Below are 19,063 nucleotides of genomic sequence, written 5' to 3' on the forward strand. Positions count from 1 at the left end.
GTTTCTAAAATATCAACATCCCTGACAGAAGAGAGAAAAACAATACAATCTTTCTTGTGAGCTGAACAAGAGTGTGTACAATATCATTCTGCAGGTCATGCAAACACTAAACACCTGAAACACTACAAGAATGTTATTATTGGAGCGTATGACTGTATAACTGACTTCCTGAAGTCTGCGAGCAGTCTGAACATGTCCTCATTGGAGAGCTTGTTGCCGTCCTGCCTGTAGAGAGCTGAGAATCGAGCGCTTTTGTCCACCGTCCCACAGGCGTCCTTAAACAGGGGCCTGAGAAACAGAAACAAAGCTTATCCCGCTGGTGTGTTATGCCATTTTTCCACTCGGGTGAAAGAGATAACAGCACACACAGACACACACATCCTGCCTGGCTCATCTTTAACATCCCACTGGAAAGATAAACTTAATGGTATGGCTTTAAAACTACAACCAACGCCTTTTTCTAGAACAAAACAGGAACAAAAGCAGTTGGCCAGTTATTTGCCTGATCAGTATTGATTCTACTCCAGTTGCTTTTGTGGTAAGATTTCACACACTCAGGTTGGAAGTCCCTGCATAGTTCTGACCTTTTAGCATGTGTTTCAATGCAAATACATATTTATCTTATTTTTAGACTTCCCGCAGTTCATCTTAACCAGTCACTATACACACAGGTTAAGCACTGTGCCACACATATTACATATATAAGAGCAAATGTGCTGCTTTAACATGCAATTAAACCTCATTATACAATGTGTTAGTCTCACAATATTCACCTGCTGAAATTAATGCAAATTAAACACATTATTAATGCCCACAAAAGCAGGTGGCAAAATAGATATATTTAAGGAACATTTAAAAAAAAATGTTTATGTACATTTTGTATGTATGTTCAGAACCATCTGGCTTACAGAATGTACGGTTGAGGTCAAAAGTTCACATACACTTTGCAGAATCTGCAAAATGGTAATTATTTTATCAAAATAAGAGGGATCGTACAAAATGCATTAATTTTTTTTTAATCTGAAGATGAGGGAATGTTCTGGAAGATATGTAAGTATCTTCTATAGTTTCTGAAGGGCAGTACTAAATGAAAAGAAATATGATATTTAGGCAAAATAAGAAAAATGTACACATCTTCATTCTGTTCAAAAGTGTACACCCCCGGCTCTTAATGCATTGTTTTTCCTTCTGGAGCATCAGTGAGTGTTTGAACTTTCTGTAATAGTTTCATATGAGTCCCTCAGTTGTCCTCAGTGTGAAAAGATGCATCTCAGAATCATACAGTCATTGTTGGAAAGGGTTCAAACACACAAAAAAGCTGAAAACCAAAGAAATTGTGGGACCTGGAGGATTTTTCTGAAGAACAGCGGGCAGTTTAACTGTTCAGGACAAACAAGGGACTCATGAACAACTATCACTAAACAAAAGAACAAACGAACAAACAAACAAAAAAAAAACAGCTGTGGATCATTCAGGTAACAACACAGTATTAAGAATCAAGAGTATGTAAACTTTTGAACAGGGTCATTTTTTATAAACTCAACTATTATTTTTTTTTTGTGGACTATACGTAAACATCTTTTATGTGAAATATCTTATTCAGGTCAGTACTAAATAAAAAATAACATGCATTTTGTATGATCCCTCTTATTTTGGTAAAATGATGAACATTTTGGAGTTTCTGCAAGGTGTATGTAAACTTTTGACCTCAACTTTAAATGTATGCACCATAATCTTCCCAGTGACTTCCACCCTCTGTGTGTGACTTTCAAGAGCTTTTTCTCACAAAAAAATCAGTGCGTCTCACCTAGCGGCCCATGCAAACGGCATTCTGTACTGACCCAGTCGGCTGCAGGCCATCTTAGCGTTCTTTAAAACCTTCTGAGCAGCCTGAAGAGAGATGAAAGAAAGGAATTGTACTATTAAAGAAATGCATCTCTGTAATTAGGTTTGCAAAGCATGCCATTTAAAATGGCACTGTCAAAAGCCTTTCACATTATTTCTGAATTATATTACTATAACACACCCAGAATGGAAAGAGCATGACAGGTCTCTAGGCAGAGAGGGGCTAGTATATCTGAGCATCTGATCCAGAAACCCGAGAACTTTAAAAACACTCGCCAACATCTGGTTTTATCCACATTTTTTTTTACTTTTCCAAAGGTCTAAAAGTGATATCACACACACAGCAGTGGTACCTTAGCAGAGTCTGAGTTCTTCATATAAGGCTCGGCACAATGTGCTATTCCACCCTGTAAGATCTTCTCTATCCGTGCGACCAAGAAGATGTCAGGGTGCGGACAGGTCACTGAAAACACTCCCTATAGACAGACATGATTAGAAATGTAAAAGAAATAGGGTAGTAATGTTTAAATGTACACTAGTGTTTTGGGTCAGTAATATTTTTACATGAAATGTATACTTTATTTTTCAGTGATGCATCAAATTAATCAGTAACAGTAAAGTGACCAGGAAAAAACATAATGGATAGTAAGAAATGTTTCTTGAGCAAAAAATCAGCAATTTGTTTTTACTATTTTTAACATTTTAAAAGCATTTTCTACTTTCCACCTGATGGCATTATTTTGGGAAAAGACCTGATAGTGCACAAAAAATATATAAAAATAAAATAAAATAAGCAATTAGTGTTTGGAAATGTTGTGATATTTTGTGTGTGTTTCCATATAAACAATATGGTCACTGTGTAAACAAACTGGCATTTAAAAATAGTTAAAATCCTAAAAATAAATGGATTTTTGCTAGTTATGATCAGGACTGATGTTTAAAAAAACTTCAGTGAAATAAAAAAAAATATTAAAAGTTATGGTTACACTTTTATGAAACTTGAGTATTTTAAACCATGTATATGCCTGTAATACTGTAAATGGCTTTTGTTTGAGGGATGAACCAAAATGATTTTCTGTGTTTATCAACAGCAGGTCACAGTTGCTCTTTACAGAGATTGGATCTCTTGTTCTGTGTGTTTCCTCACCTGTCGTGGAAACTGAATGGCACTCTCTGTCAGGCTGCTGGCTGTCGGTTGTGCTCCTTGTGGACTGTCTGGCGCTGCAGTGCTGTTTTGAACTCCTGGCGGGAGCAGCATTGCTTTCACAGACGGGTGGTTCATATCCACATGGAAGTCTGAGGAGATCTTACGACCACTTTGAATATCAAACAACGACAGGGAGACGAAGAAGGGCTCAACCTGCAACACAAACCAGTGAAAAAACTCTCAGATGAAAGATGAAGATGGTTTTCTGTTATGAAAACAGAAGTAAGGTAAAGTACATTAGTGGTTGGACCCTCTTCATTTTCCGCCACACAGCTCTGCAGGTTGAAGGACAGGTCATTGCAGTTCACCAAGATTCGCTTCCCAAACTTTTCCTCAAAGGGCTTCACATCTGGCTCAATCCCAGAGAAATCCAGTTTCTGTGGAGGATGAGATGAATAATAAGATTGCTGGTCAAGAAACATTTATTATTATCAATGATGAAAACAGTCGTGATGCTTATTTTTTTATTTATTTTTTTTTTTGTGGAAACCTTTTTTTTAGGCTTTAATAAATAGAAGGTACTTTTGTAACATTATATGACCCCAAACTTCTGTGTACTTAAGTGCACAGGAATGTACTTGTATCTTCAGTGCTGTGATCATGAGCTATTATAAGAGGATGTTCCTCTGCTTCTGTATTAGTGATGTACCTGTAAATCTGGGTCCAGTGTAAACAGTTTCAGCCGTGTTTCACTTCTCATCTTGCTCTCGATGTCTCTGGCACTCTAGAGAACAGAGCATAAGAGATATCAGTCAAAACTTTCACAGTTATTTGATTCAGTTTCATTTACTTCCAGCTACAAATGAACATAATTATATGCAGGTAGCATAGCACATCAAACAAGCAAAAAGTTCAATATTTTATATATTTTCATATCTCTCTTCATAGCAAAACAGCTTTCTGGGAAATTACACAATAAAGCAGTATGAATAAGTTTTTTTTTAAAAAGCAGGTCATATGGATTTTTCAAAAATATCTTTTTGCAGTTTGTAACGTAGCTATCCTTCAATGTAAACAGTCTGCAAAGACTACGAGTTGTTATATTTTCGAATCTTCTGCCTGTTACCGATATATGTGTATACGAGTAACACATTAGCATAATCCCCACTTGCTTGCTAGCTAACTTGCTCAAGTACTCCTCTCTGTGCCAATCACAACAGGTCTGGCCAATTAACCAATCAGAGCAGAATAGACTTATGAAAGGGAGAGGTTTACAGACATTTCGCTCAGAACTGCTTGAACCAACTGTTTCAAAATTGTGGACAAATGACAATTTCAATGTTTTTCTGGCCTTAGGTACATTTAAACCTGTTGTAGGAGATTCCAACACAATATTAGCATGATTAGGACAATATTAGGAGCTGTATATAACAGGGCTCCTTACAGCAGTAGACCTGCTTATAGCTGAATTAAGCTCATTTTATAATTGAATGATCTTTGCTGTTATTGGACTAAACTGAATCAACACTGACACATGCTGAATAATCACGCTATTATCTTCGGTAGAACTGCTTTAAAGTTAAACTGAGTTTGCTTCATATCTAATAAACTTTGCAACATCACACTGGTACTGATCTAAACAAAAAATCAACACTGAAATTAAGTTGAAAAATTAGTTTCATAATAGTTTCAATAGTTTCATAGTCATAGTTTCATAAATACTGTTATTTTTTGGTTTATTACTGTGAAGGTGCTGCGAAACAATCTGTATTGTATGAAACGCTACATAAATAAAAGTGACTCGACTTGACATGAAGTAGCGGTCACATTTATTGCTGTTGGGTGAATTTTTCAATAATTTCAACAGGATTCCACACGTTTGGGAAGAGTGAATTAAAGGGGTCATCGGATGCCCATTTTCCACAAGTTGATATGATCCTTTAGGGTCTTAATAAAAAGTCTATAATATACTTTGGTTAAAAATTCTCAATGGTTGTGTAAAAAACACCCTTTTTACCTTGTCAAAATGAGCTCTGCAAAAATCATCTCATTCTGGTCGAGGCTGCTTTAAATGTTAATGAGCTCTGCTCGCCCCGCCCTCTCTTCTCTCTGTGGAGTGACGAGCCTGTTTATTTTAGCTGCATTTAGCCACTAAACTTGCTAACTAGCCCGTTATTAGGAAAGGCGATCACAAAGATTCATTAAAAAAAAACCCTTATAATTACTTCTGCTGTAAGTGAAGCTGGATCACAAATGATTTGCGCAAACATAGATGGATATATGTAGATCGGGAGGCGCATTCCCTTCACAAACAAACGTAATCCACTGCTTCTTCAGCGGCTCAGATGTCGGGAGTAAATGACAACCGCTATGTTCATTATTACATCCTGCAACACAACACCTCAATCGCTCAATCTGAGATATTCTTGTCTAACTTACTTACTAACTTATGCATCCAATGACCCCTTTAAGGTGTGCTCACATTTGCAAAACACAGGTGAAAACAGTCTATTTTCAATTGTAAACAGTGCAGCGATGTGTAAATCACAGCTAACCAAACAGTTGCTCAGTGCATCAAATTGACATGATCAACATGAACTTGTGAGAAATCTGCATGGAAAATTTTATTGGCCCTTGCATGAATCTCCCAATCTCAAAAACTCCTACTGAAGTAAATGAAATTTGCTTGTAAAAAAAAAAAAAAAAAATCGCAGACCAATAGTAAATGTTGGCTTTAAGAACTGGTTGTTGAAATTGACAAAAGTATATGGGTATTTTAAATGCCCATCGCACAGCCCTTCCAGTCTCTGTCAGTTGTTCTGGGCCAGAATAAGCTGCCAAGTGACTTTAAAATGACAGCCAAAAGTCTAGCTACAGACCAACTGTACACACACAAAAACAAAAAATCCCCTCAAACTCAGCAGTAGTGTGATGATTTCTGTGTTCAGTCACTGCAAATGTCCAGTGTCTCTGCACACTCAATGGTCAATCATGATTTCAGACAAGTGAAACCTACCTGAAAACTGTCCATACTACTAGAGGAGTGATCGCTTTTTGCCTGTTCATCATCTAAAACAGGAACAAACAGGAGAAAGTCATTACACCACACATTTACCACAGTAACTCTCCCAGAGACATAGTCATGTCTCTTTGTCATTGTGTATACAGTCACTCCCATCTGTGGAGGTCAGTGTGGTTAGTGTGTGTGTGTTTGCTTCAGGAATGTGCATCTAAATGTGTCTAAAATGAACAGATGACTAAGGGCTCTTGATCATCTGGATGCGCGCACACCCACACACACACACCATCGTGTAAGTCTCCGTTCCTCTTGTCCTGCATGGCGAGCTCAAAGCTGCTGTTGAGGATTTTGTTGAGGGTGCTGATCCATTCGTCCATCTCGCTCTCAGAGTCTGCAGCGAGAACATATGCACTCTTATCCTGCATCTTCAGCTCAAACGCAAACCTCCGCACACGATTGTTCTGTACACAAAGAAAAAAAGGCAAGGAACCTAATTTATTACATATAAAAGAGTTCAAAATTAACTCACATGATGATTCTCTTTTTTTTTAACTGTAAAAACCATTGCAAGTTTTTTTTGCACATTAGCACGATTGGGATTATTATTTGATCAATTCAAATCATATGATCTTGCAGAACCTTCCCAGAAGCCTGGGAAAAAAAGTGAGCTTATTTCCATACGGAGGACGACAGATTCCCAACCCTGCCCAGGGCAGTTCTTACAGAGAGGTTAAGTGTCTTTAAAGGGATGGGTTTAAAAACATAAGAGCATTTGGTCAGGCAGAGACAACCAGAGAGAAATGCAGGAATCCAACTTTTGACCCCTCAGCAGTCGGGGATTTCTCCTCCATCAGAGTCTGTGATGCTCCTCACGGCTGCTTGCTCAGCTGGCAGAACTGTGTGTTTTAGCCAAAAAGAATGCGCTGAGATCAGATCAAAACCAGTCACTCCTTTACTGCTACTCTGACAGGGACATCAATCAATGAATTGTATGAAATCATATTTGGGTTCCAAAATCAAAAGAATTTAAAATCAAAAGAAGGTATTTTCATGACAATTAGGCATATTAAACAAAAGTTGTTTTGTAAATCATCTTATTCCTATTATCATAAAATGATCTAATGAGTAAAACAGTAAAATAAAAATATAGCACCTACTGTAAAATAATGCGTTTTTAAAAGGTGACATATTATGACCCTTTTTGCAATAAGAATGTGTCTGTGAAGTTTCAGCTCTAAAAACCCCACAGATCATTTATAATATAATTTTGAAAACACCTATTTTGAGTGAAAGCAAGCCCTATTTTCCAGAATAGGGCTGTGCCTTTACAGCTCGTACGTCAGATACTCTGCCAAAAAAACATCTGTTTGGTTTTGATTATCATGTCTATCACGCTGAAATCATGCGTTTTAAAAGGTGTTAATAACGCTGACAAATAATTTTCGTCAACAACATTTTTTTTCACTGATGAAAACTCTTTAAATGACAAAAACTATGAAGAAAATCTACTGACATTTTTATCAATGAATAAAATCGAGACGAAAATGTTAGGGAGATTCATTCAGATTCATTCAGAACGAATCCGCTGCGTGGATAGATGCGTACACGTGACCTGTATCATAGATCCATCCGGTGGGACATAAGCACATTACTACACTGTGCACTACACTGTAACTAAACCCGTTAGATTGTAGCCGACTAAATCTACTGTAGATTTATCGACTAAAACTAAACTATGACTAAGACTAAAACAAAATTTGCTATGAAAATTAACCCTGGTTTTAAAGCAATATTAGTTTAAACTTCTGATATATGTTTTTCTGAGTGCACACATCTGAAGCACGCACAGAAAGCGGCTGTCACACAGCATGTGAGTACTAAACTAAGTTCTCTTTCATGTCTTATTGCGCTTAAACTGTCAAATACACAAAAGTTTCTGCTAAAAAGTTACAAAAACACTCGATTATGTCTGTGAAGGTAAACAGCTGGAAAATGAATGTTTATATTAGATCTGTGTAGCAGCAGTGTAATATACAGTAAATAAATCAATAAATCCACTGCTCTCTTGTCTCCTCTAAGGCTGGGACTCTAAATAGTGCTGTGTGCTCATCTGTGCAGCCAAAGACAGAACAGTTAGCATGCTATGCTTGAACTTTTGCCACGGCGTTAGAACTGGTACAGCATTATTGCACAAAATGGCGCCACCACGGGTGAAAACGTGCAGTTTAAGGGGCAGTACATCATCAGGGGAGCAAAATCTGAGTGTCTCGTTTTTTCTCATGCTTGCAGAAAAAGGCTTACCGAAACAAAGTTACTGGGTTGACCTTTTTCACATTTTCTGGGTTGGTAGATGCACCGGGACCCGTTTATAGCACTTAAACATGGAAAAAGTCATATTTTTTATGATATGCCTCCTTTAAATTAAAATGAGCTTAAAGTCAGTAGAACACATGTGTGGTTACATACTTGAAAATGTTATGAATTTTATATTTTATTTTAATGTTATATACTGCATTTCCCAAAAGCAAAGCTACAAAAACTAGATCCTACAGACCATTGGACCACTGGTTTCGACATCTTACTTATAATGCTTTTGGGAAACGCAGCCCTGGAAAGGTTTAATGAGGTTTAATGAGATGAGCAGAAATGCTGTCAGTCAAAGTCTGTTTAAGTCAGTTCATCAGGTTCCAGACTGCGAAAACTGAAATCTCTAAAAGTTTCAGCCAAACTTATGTTTCAATAATCAATGTAAAATCATTCTGTTATCCCATTTGTATTTCAGAAAGCGGCCTATTTTTTCCTCATTCCTCTCTCTGTTTCAAGAAGCTGAAAATGACTGAAAAGCTAACATCTATTTTATTTCCAGCAATGATGTTTTTGATGGTTTTAGCTTGAATTAACTCTAACAGCCTTGGTCAGTAGTAAAAGCCAATGCTCTGTTGAGGTATATGGGGGGTGAGGAGGTGAGGGGTGTGTCAGAGGTCAGAGGAAGAGGGCTAATTAAACGGACACTAATTACAGATAATGACAAAGCAAAGCATGTAGGGTGTGACGCTGGTTAGCTGACCATACCTATGAGTGATTACGGCCACAGGTTCCAGAAAATTCCACACAAAAATAGCCTGGGGGGCCGGCGTGGGTGTAGCGCTGTATTTTGGGAATGTATGTGGAAAATTCACTCCCAGGGAGAATGCTTATCAATTATCAAAACACAGGGAGGAGAGCCATTTCATCCCTTACACTCTCCTTTCTTTGCCTTCCCATCATGCTCAGCACTTGGAAACAATATACTTACTGTAAGTGTGCACTGAACGTAATGTTTTCAGACATTTAAATGCATGATATTGAAATTGCAATTATATGAACATGTATTTTAGTTTAAATTTATATTAAATGCAGTTCGTCTTTATATGCAATTTTGTAATAACTTCTATTGTCTTTGAAATACGGTTAAAGTTAATGTACTGGAAAGCATTTATAGTAAACTAAAATACTTAAATATATTTTCTATTGAAACTTGAATCAATACCATGATGATTTCTGAACAAGATGTAAGGATGTTTGTGTTGTGAACAATACAGCACCTGCACCACTCCCATACATGAGTCCAGGAAGATGGTTCCTTTGGGTTCTTTGTTGATCTTCTCATCCTTGTAGAAGTTGAGATTATACGACCCATCGCCCAGCTGTGTCAGGTGGAAATACCTTCTTTTGAAAGACTGCGAGGAAAAAAGAAGAGTGTAAATGAGACATGAAAAACAAACACTTGCATAGACATAACAAATCTCCTCTGGAATGAAGACTCTCACCCTCATGGTGACGCTGATGGCGCTGTTCATGTTGCCCTTGTGTAGCCAGCCCTGTTTAATGAGACCACCCTTCTGAGAGCCCAGAGAGGCCGTGTCCTGTACACACACACACAAACAAAATGTAGTTTTGTGATGACAGTCCAAGGTTTGTCTGTTTGATCCTGCAGTAGAACAAAGTGGGAGTCAAATAAGGAAAAAAGCAAAGAATTCAGACACACAACTGAACAGAACCGCAGATAAACCTGAATGCTACAGAACCTCTGATAACACCATTCCTTTCTCTAAACACTCACATGAACATCAATACAGTATCTGAAGACCTGTAAAGGACACAATGTTGATCATTCTGCATCATCTCTCCCCTAAAGTAACAGAAGAAAGATGTAGTCGAGGTCTTCATGACATCTTTTAACTTTACCAAATCCTTCTAGGATTTTGCGATCACAATAATGAACTGAGGCAATTTCATCATAAAAACCATACAAGCACACAGTTTTGCTGCTGACAATATTGCTATACTGGTCCACTGGCTAGACCAGCACCAACTAGCCTAGACCAGCATGCTGGTGTAAACTGGTCTTTTGTGAGAGGCTATATAAGGCCTAGATAGGGAGAATAGGGACCTCAAAGACCCTTCACGAACAATAGAAGGTTAAACTGTAGTACAATAGGTTGGTTTGTCTCTGAATCACCAGTTAAACGCTCATTATCGCTTTACTCTTGACACTCTGCAGACACAAACAAACCACACACAACAGCGTTTAATAGATGAAATGGTTGCGCTGTGATTGTGTGGGTGGGCAGAGGGAGTCTGGATGCTTCATAGACCTCACAGAGCTGCGTTCTCTTAACAAACACACCCTATCTGAGCTTTCCAGTCAGCAGATATCAAAACCCAGTCAGAATGACTGTACAGTCTTGGACAGTCCAGAGTACTGTGAATTCTCAGAAGGCTGTTTTAACAAAGAGACTTTAGTCAATAAATCTACAGTTTTATATCTTTTGAAGAAAATGTGAGCAGTGTTTGCCTGTGCAAGAGTTAAATTGAAGTTTACCTTTAGTCATCCAACTGCAGCCTTCAAGTACATGAGTAGAAGTTATGTTGAAATGCTATGAAAGTAATAACTTACAGGTACGAACTAGGTGCAACTCTACCCTGTCTCTATATATTGGTTGGGTTTTTCCTTCAATATAAGTCTGTGTGACATTTTATTTACCATGATTTTTATCATTCACGCAAACTTGCAAATGATTTAATACTTACAGTTGAAGTCAAAAGTTTACATACAACTTGTGGAATCTGCAAAATATTAATTATTACAAAAGGGATCATACAAAATGCATGTTATTTTGTACTGAGTACTGACCTGAAAAAGATCTTTCACATAAAAGACGTTTACCTATAGTCCACAAAAGAAAATAATAGTTGAATTTATAAAAATGACCCCGTTCAAAAGTTTACATACGCTTGATTCTTAATACTGTGTTGTTACCTGAATGATCTGCAGCTGTGTGTGTGTGTATGTTTTTATTTTTTTTTTTTAGTGATAGTTGTTCATAAGTACCTTGTTTTTTCCAGAATAGTTAAACTGCCTGCTGTTCTTCAGAAAAATCCTTCTGGTCCCACAATTCTTTGGTTTTTCAGCAGTTTTGTGTATTTGCGTGATCTTTCCAACAATGACTGTATGATTTTGAGAGCCATTTTTTTACACTGAGGACAACTGAGGGACTCATATGCAACTATTACAGAAGGTTCAAACAATCACTGATGCTTCAGAAAGTAAACATGATGCATTAAGAGCCGGGGGGGTGAAAACGTTTTGAATTTGAATATCTTCTGTAGCTTCTGAAGGGCAGTACTAAATAAAATATGCATGCATATGAGTCCCTCAGTTGTCCTCATTGTGAAAAGATGAATCTCAAAGTCATAGTCATTGTTGGAAAGGGTTCAAATACTCAAAAATATTGAAAAAGCACAGAATTTGTGGGACCTGAAAGATTTTTCTGAAGAATAGCAGGCAGTTTAACTGTTCAGGACAAACAAGGGACTCATGAACAACTATCACTAAACAAAAAAAACAAACAAAAAAAAAAAAAACACAGCTGTGGATCATTCAGGTAACAACACAGTATTAAGAATCAAGCGTATGTAAACTTTTGAATGGGGTCATTTTTATAAATTTCAATTTGTTCTTTTTCTATCAACTATTATTTTATCTTGTGGACTATATGTTAACATCTTTTATGGTGAAATATCTTATTCAGGTCAGTACTAAATAAAAAATGGCATGCATTTTGTATGACCCCTCTTATTTTTGTAAATTAACATTTTGCAGATTCTGCAAAGTGAATGTAAACTTTTGACCTCAACTGTACATGATAAAAGATTTGTTTACATTAGTTTAAATATGAGCACTAGCAGCAGTGATGCTCAGCTCAGCAAGCATCACTAATAAATGTTAACGTTCATATAATCAGCCTGAATGATTCTGATAGGCTGTGATCTAAAATCTCGATGTGGCAAGCTGTTATTCTTGGCTGTGCCAAAGGACAGCCATCAGTGATTGGCTATGCGTTTACTGTGATGCCAAAACACACTCACTATCACACAAACACTCTATTAATACAAGATTTCAATCAGCAACCAAATTAGACAAATGAGTCTACCTGGACTGAGAGTTATTTATGGTTCACAGTACAGGCCAAAACTCTGCATAATTATACTACATTCCTCAAACCTACGACCTGTGTTACATGTCAGTCTATCGTACTGCACACATTTGGGTTAAAATAGAAAATGTGACTCAATCTCGAGTGGGAAGCAGATTAGTAGAATTAAGTACGTGGGCAGCTTTTATGGAAAGAAGAATTCTGGGAAGGGTAAGGCAGAAGGGCTAATCTCAGGTCGTTGGTTTTGGCTATGTCCATTCTGGGGGCTTCAGTTCAGTTCACATATTATCCTAATTATCTGACATTAGTATTAGTGCATTTCATATCATAGCATGTTGAAAGGGCCAAATGGCATATTATTTACTTACTGTGTGCATCTGTGAATGTGTTTTGAAGTGATGCCTACTATTCCTTGCGCAATAAAAGGAGTTTTGGATGAATGACAACTTTCTGAGTTGTACAAAAATGGCAAGTATTTCATCACAAGACTAAGGGGTCTGTGCAATCAAGATAAAATTTTAGAAAGTGTAGTACAGTGTGTCCTAGTACTGGCATACTGGCTTACTCATACTCAAAACTATGAGCCTACTATTAAAGTACACACTTTTGTGTTTTTGTTTCCCAAACCAGATCAGCGCCAACTCCACTTCTTAACCAAAGCTAAAAATTTCGTAAGTCACAGTGTTGATCACAGTGCTGATTACTGTACCTACACAATGCTACAATCAATCCTAAACCTTAATGCTAAGCTTAACCAATGAAATTGGCTGCAGGGTGGGATTTTTGTTAAAGTGGTGCATAGCAGAATTCTTCAAGCGGAGCTTTACAGCATGTCACACACAATCCCGTAGGATTTATTAGAGAGGGAAAACATCACTTAAAGGAGAAGTCCACTTCCAGAACAACAATTTACAAATAATTGACTCACCCCCTTGTCATCCAAGATGTTCATGTCTTTCTGTCTTCAGTCGTAAAGAAATTATGGCTTTTGAGGAAAGCTTTTCAGGATTTTTCTTCATATAATGGACTTGATTGGTGCCCCCATTTTAAACTTCCAAAATGTAGTTTAAATGCAGCTTCAAAGGGCTCTAAAAGATCCCAGCCGAGGAAGAAGGGTCTTATCTAGCGAAACAATCGGTCATTTTTTTTTTGGAAAATAAAACTTGTATACTTTTTAAGCACAAAAGCTCGTGTAGCACAGGCTCTCGGATGCGCGTTCACGTACTATTGAATCAGATCGAAAGGTCACGCCGAACGTAGGGGGAACTACAGACCAAGTGTTTACAAAGCGAACGCACAAAGACTAAGAAAGTGCAAGTAAGTCAAACGCTGTTTACAAACAAAAAGGTACAACGATGTCGGACGATTCTGAAGTTGTAGGAGAATATAAGATTGAGTTTTTCGTCATCTACTGCTTACACAAACGTTGATCACGTTGATCAAACAAGACAAAACTACAATGCTATAAGAAACAGAAAAGATTAATTTATTGTTTACCTGGGTCTTTAGTCTATGATTAGCTCACCTCACCTCTTGTCTGACAAATTTTCGGGTTTGAGTCGTTCGTTCATCACGTGACAGCCCCATAAGTTGAACGAACAACTCTAAAAACCCGAAGATCTGAAACAGGTGAACTAATTCCAGTACAGAACCTAATAGGATGTTGCGAATGCTCGACCGAACGAATCACTCCCTGAGACGACTCGTTCTTCCCGAGTCACATTAAAGATTCGTTCAAAATGAACAAATCGTTCAAGAATGACCCATTACTAATTCATAGCATCGTGAACGTGCATCCCAGAGCCTGTGCTACACAAGCTTTTGTGCTTAAAAAGTATACAAATGTTTTTTTTTTTTTTTTTTAAATGACCGATCGTTTCGCTAGATAAGACCATTCTTCCTCGGCTGGGATCGTTTAGAGCCCTTTGAAGCTGCATTTAAACTACATTTTGGAAGTTCAAAATTGGGGCACCTCAAAAACCATAATTTCTTTACGGCTGAAGACAGAAAGACATGAACATCTTGGATGACAAGGGGGTGAGTAAATTATTTGTAAATTGTTGTTCTGGAAGTGGACTTCTCCTTTAAGACTGACTACAGTTTCAGAGTTTAACAAGAGGGTCACAATGCTGAAAGGTGTTTTTGTGCGTGCATTTGATTTACCTCATCTTTATCCACATCTTCATCCACCTCAAAAACATGCTGGGCTAAATTATCAGGTCTGGATACTTTGCTGTGTACAAAAACAAACAGAAATGAACACTTAGATACACACAGGGAAAAAAGCACTTACACTATCGTTTAAAAGTTTGGAGAAGTAGTTTTTAAAGAAATTAATACTTTAATTCAGCAAGGATTCATTAAATTGCTCAAAGTTAACAATAAAGACATTTAAAATGTCATAAAATATTTTTATTTCAAATAAATGCTGTTCTTTAGAACTTTTTTGTTAATCAAAGAATTCTGAGAAATGATCATGTTTTTTACAAAAATATTAACCAGCATAACTGTTTTTAACACTGATATTAAAAAAAAGTCTTGAGCAGCAAATCATCATATCAGAATGATTTCTGAAGGATCATGTGACTGAAGACTGGAGTAATGATGCTGAAAATACATCTTTGCATCACAGCAATAATCAGTTAATTTACTGTAATTAATTTATTTACAATAAAATTACAAGAATAGTTCACAATGCTACTGTTTTTACTGTATTTTTTAATCAAAAATCTTGCAGACCAAAACCTTTTGAACAGTAGCGTCCATATAAAAATTACATACAAAAATTAATAGGAGCTACAAGAAAAAAAAATGTATATAATGTATAATTGTGATATATTTATCTTAATTTGTTTGTTTGGAATATATTTCAATTATATTCATGTCTACATAATCAGTAGTTCAGCTGTTCAGCTTTATATAATGATTGGTAATGACTTTTTAATGAAAGTTTTTATGTTTCTTTTTCCAGATAATCAGATCTTGGCTGCAGTCTCATCCTGCTCCACGTTGTCTCATTAAAAGATGAAAAAACAGATGGCCATTTAAAGAGTTAAAGCCTCTGTATGTGTGTATGTGGCGACGTGGAGCTGATGACCTCACTCACTGTTCCTCTGCTCTATTGTTACCCAGCAAAACACATTTCCTGTTCTCGCCAACACAAACATCTTTCCAAGAGCTGACAATCACACAAACACACACACACACTGGTATTCGTGTCATTATGAGGACATTTTATAAGCATAATGGTGCAAAAACTGCATTTTCTGTCCCTTTACCTTAACCCTACTCCTTACACAAGACTTTCTGCATTTTTAGATTTTTTAAAAACACTTCATTCTGTATGATTCATAAGCTTGTTTCTTCATAGGGACCTAAAAAATGTCCCCACAAGGTCAAAATATATATATTTGCAGGGACATTTGGTCCCCAAAACGTAGTGAATACCAGTACAAACACACAGAGCAGCCTAGGAGGACATTGTAACATTGATACCCTGCAGTCCTCTGTCCCTACAGCTATAATCAGTTACACAGGCTGTAACATGTTTCGGTCTATTTGAGGCTCTTACTTGGGAAGCTGACGGAAGTCACCGGAATAATCCTCATATTTGTAGTTGACAACATGCCACTCAGAGATGTAAGACTTGATGCACTGTAAGAACAAAACACAATAGCATTAACATCATTACGGGGCAGTCATGGCCTTACTGTTAGAGAGTTGGACTTGTAACCCAAAGGTCTCGGGTTTGAGTCTCAGTACCGGCAGGGATTGTAGGTTGGGGGAGTGAATTACCAGTGCTCTCTTTCACCCTAAATACCATGACTGAGGTGAGACCCTTGAGCAAGGCACTGAACCCCCAACTGCTTTCTGGGCAGCACAGCAACCTTTGGCATATACCACTCCAATTATGATTGTTCACACAAACTCTCTTTTTTAAAAAGACTTGATGAATTTGAAAGCTAAAGTGAACTGAATCTGAGAAATACCAGCTAGCAGTCCTGGCAGGCTAAGCTGTGGTGCTTAAGTGGGAGACATAGGTTCAATTCTGACTTGCAACATGCCATGATGTCCTGTCCCTTCTCTCTACTGTCATTAAAAATACAATTAGGAGTCAGTGTGTAAACGCTGACTTAATTCTATGCAAAAAAAACCAAAAAACTATGTAAAATAATAATAAATACTTTAATACAGTATTAATGCTAATGATTTTTGCACATATACATATATTCAAAGGTGTGATTGGACTACTGTCCAAATTACTCTCTCCAAAAAGTATTTAATTACTTATTACTAATACTTTCAAAATCCTGTATTAATCACGACAAGTTAATGATACAACGCTAGACATGAAATGGTTCTTTTAATTCTTTCTAATAAATAATAGATAACCTAAATTATTCTGGTCACACTTCAGATTAGGGTCCAATTCTCACTATTAACTATGACTTCCGCCTCAATATACTTCTAATTACTGCATATGAATGCTTAGTTGTTAAAGGAGAAGTCCACTTCCAAAACAAAGATGCACATATAATTTACTCACCCCCTTGTCATCCAAGATGTAAAACAGCCATATAGGACGATTTTGAAGTTGAGGGAGAACATGAGATGGGAGTTTTTCGACTTACCCTAACTGTCATGATCCAGAAAAAAACAGTCCAGGCAGAGTCAGACAAGACGAGCATTTGGCATTAAAAAGTATTTAAATTGTATGTTTTAAATGAGAATTACTGAAAAATTACTGGGATCGTTTACAACCGCATTTGTGATTGTTTGAAGCCGCATTTAAACTGCATTTTGGAGGTTCAAAATCGGGGCACCATATCAGTCCATTACATGAAGAAAAATGCTGAAATGTTTTCCTCAAAAAACTTAATTTCTTTACGACTGAAGAAAGAAAGACATGAACATCTTGGATGACAAGGGAGTGAGTAAATTATTTGTAAATTGTTGTTCTGGAAGTGGACTTCTCCTTTAAGTTTAAGAATTGGGTAGGATTAAGAATTTAGAATAAGGTCTTGCAGAATAAGACATTAATACTGTCACGAATCTGGTTGGTGTCCCGTTGTCCACTCACCACCAGATGTCACTCTCGCTTCACCGACACACTCTGACTGTTACTTTGCATCTCGGACTGCATCTCTCATCCTCCACCGCTCTGATTGCGTCAGCCCCCGTGACCAATCAGGCGTTCTACAAAAACCCCGGTCCTCCCCAGTTGCACTTCATGGATTGTTGTATCGTTGTTTTGTTATATCGTTATATTCCTTGTGTTATCGCTTCCTAGTTTCTTGTCCCGAGTTCCTAGTTCCCTGTGTTTTGTTTTTCCCGCCTGGTTATCTCGTTTGGACTGTCTAGCCGCCTGCCTTTGGATTATCGCTCGTCATTAAGGACTATTCTCTCGTCTCGCCTCCGATATTCCTGTTTTCCATTCTCTGACCCTGCCTGTACGACCATGTATCTGTCTCGTCCATATAATAAAAGCTCGCATATGGATCCGCTCGCCTCTCGTCTCATTCACCCCGTAACAGAACAATCCATCACTACAGGATCCAGCAGCTTCACCCCTGGACAATCAGCCGATACGGACACAGACATAACTCTCTGCAGAATCAACCAGCGATCACACACACTCGAACAATATACCCGTGAGTTTATTTCCATTGCTAACTACTCCACTCTCCCGGACTGTATAGTAATTGAGCTTTTTTGTGACGGCGTGAACCAGCCCCTCCGTACACAACTGAGACGCGAGGGCCCGTGCACAAGATGGCGGCCGCGCCGATGTGCGCAGGCAAGATGGCGGCGACAGTGGAGCCCGTTCACAAAATGGCGGCGACTGCGGTGCTCGTTCACAAGATGGCGGCGGCGCCGGCATGCGCTCACAAGATGGCGGCGACGGCGGAGCCCGTTCACAAGATGGCGGTGAAAACAGAGCTTCGTCACGTCACAGCTGCCATATCAGAGCCATATAAGGTTGCAGCTGCGTTTCTCGAGTCAAGTCAAGTTTCCAAGTCAAGCCAAGTTGCAGCTGTCCTTCCTGAGTCAAGTCAAGTTTCCAAGTCAAGTCAAGTTGCAGCTGTATTTCCTGAGTCAAGTCAAGTTTTCAAGTCAGGTCAAGCTGCAGCTGTGTTTCCTGAGTCGAGTAAAGTCACAGCTACCACCCCTGAGTCAAGTCAAGTTACAGCTGCTGTTCCTGCGTCAAGTCAAGTCAGAACTGCTCTTAAGGCAAGTCAAGTTAAAACTGTGTTTCCTGAGTCAAATCAAGCCAGAGCTGTCTTTCCTGTGTTAAGTCAAGTCAGAGCTGTCGCTCCTATCTCAAGTCAAGTAACAGCCATCTTTCCTGAGCCAGAGCCCCTGCACAAGATGGCTGCCACGCCAGAGCCACTGCACAAGATGGCTGCCACGCCAGAGCCACTGCACAAGATGGCTGCCACGCCAGAGCCACTGCACAAGATTGCTGCCACGCCAGAGCCACTGCACAGGATGGCCTCCGTCTCCAAGCCCCTCCACAAGATGGCTGCCGTCTCCAAGCCACTCCACAATATGGCTGCCACTCCAGAACCTGTG

The 19,063-nt window shown here is 38.2% G+C and overlaps 1 protein-coding gene across 4 annotated transcripts in view; it reads right to left on the bottom strand.

The window, feature by feature from the left end:
* zmp:0000001200 (dedicator of cytokinesis protein 9) overlaps window positions 1–19,063 on the bottom strand; it is a 105,564-nt gene that overhangs the window by 36,750 nt on the left and 49,751 nt on the right. For all 4 annotated transcript variants that reach the window (XM_051118900.1, XM_051118899.1, XM_051118902.1 and 1 more), the window contains exons 4-15: window positions 16,062–16,144; window positions 14,654–14,723; window positions 9,821–9,916; window positions 9,596–9,730; window positions 6,298–6,472; window positions 6,009–6,061; window positions 3,702–3,776; window positions 3,289–3,429; window positions 2,993–3,205; window positions 2,199–2,321; window positions 1,808–1,890; window positions 166–288 (exon numbers count right to left, since the gene is read on the bottom strand). In XM_051118900.1, the coding sequence (XP_050974857.1) occupies window positions 166–288; window positions 1,808–1,890; window positions 2,199–2,321; window positions 2,993–3,205; window positions 3,289–3,429; window positions 3,702–3,776; window positions 6,009–6,061; window positions 6,298–6,472; window positions 9,596–9,730; window positions 9,821–9,916; window positions 14,654–14,723; window positions 16,062–16,144 (1,370 nt within the window). The remainder of the gene's footprint in view (window positions 1–165; window positions 289–1,807; window positions 1,891–2,198; window positions 2,322–2,992; window positions 3,206–3,288; window positions 3,430–3,701; window positions 3,777–6,008; window positions 6,062–6,297; window positions 6,473–9,595; window positions 9,731–9,820; window positions 9,917–14,653; window positions 14,724–16,061; window positions 16,145–19,063) is intronic.

The sequence above is a fragment of the Labeo rohita genome, chromosome 9 (genome assembly GCF_022985175.1).
Source record: "Labeo rohita strain BAU-BD-2019 chromosome 9, IGBB_LRoh.1.0, whole genome shotgun sequence".
Classification (NCBI taxonomy): Eukaryota; Metazoa; Chordata; class Actinopteri; order Cypriniformes; family Cyprinidae; genus Labeo; species Labeo rohita.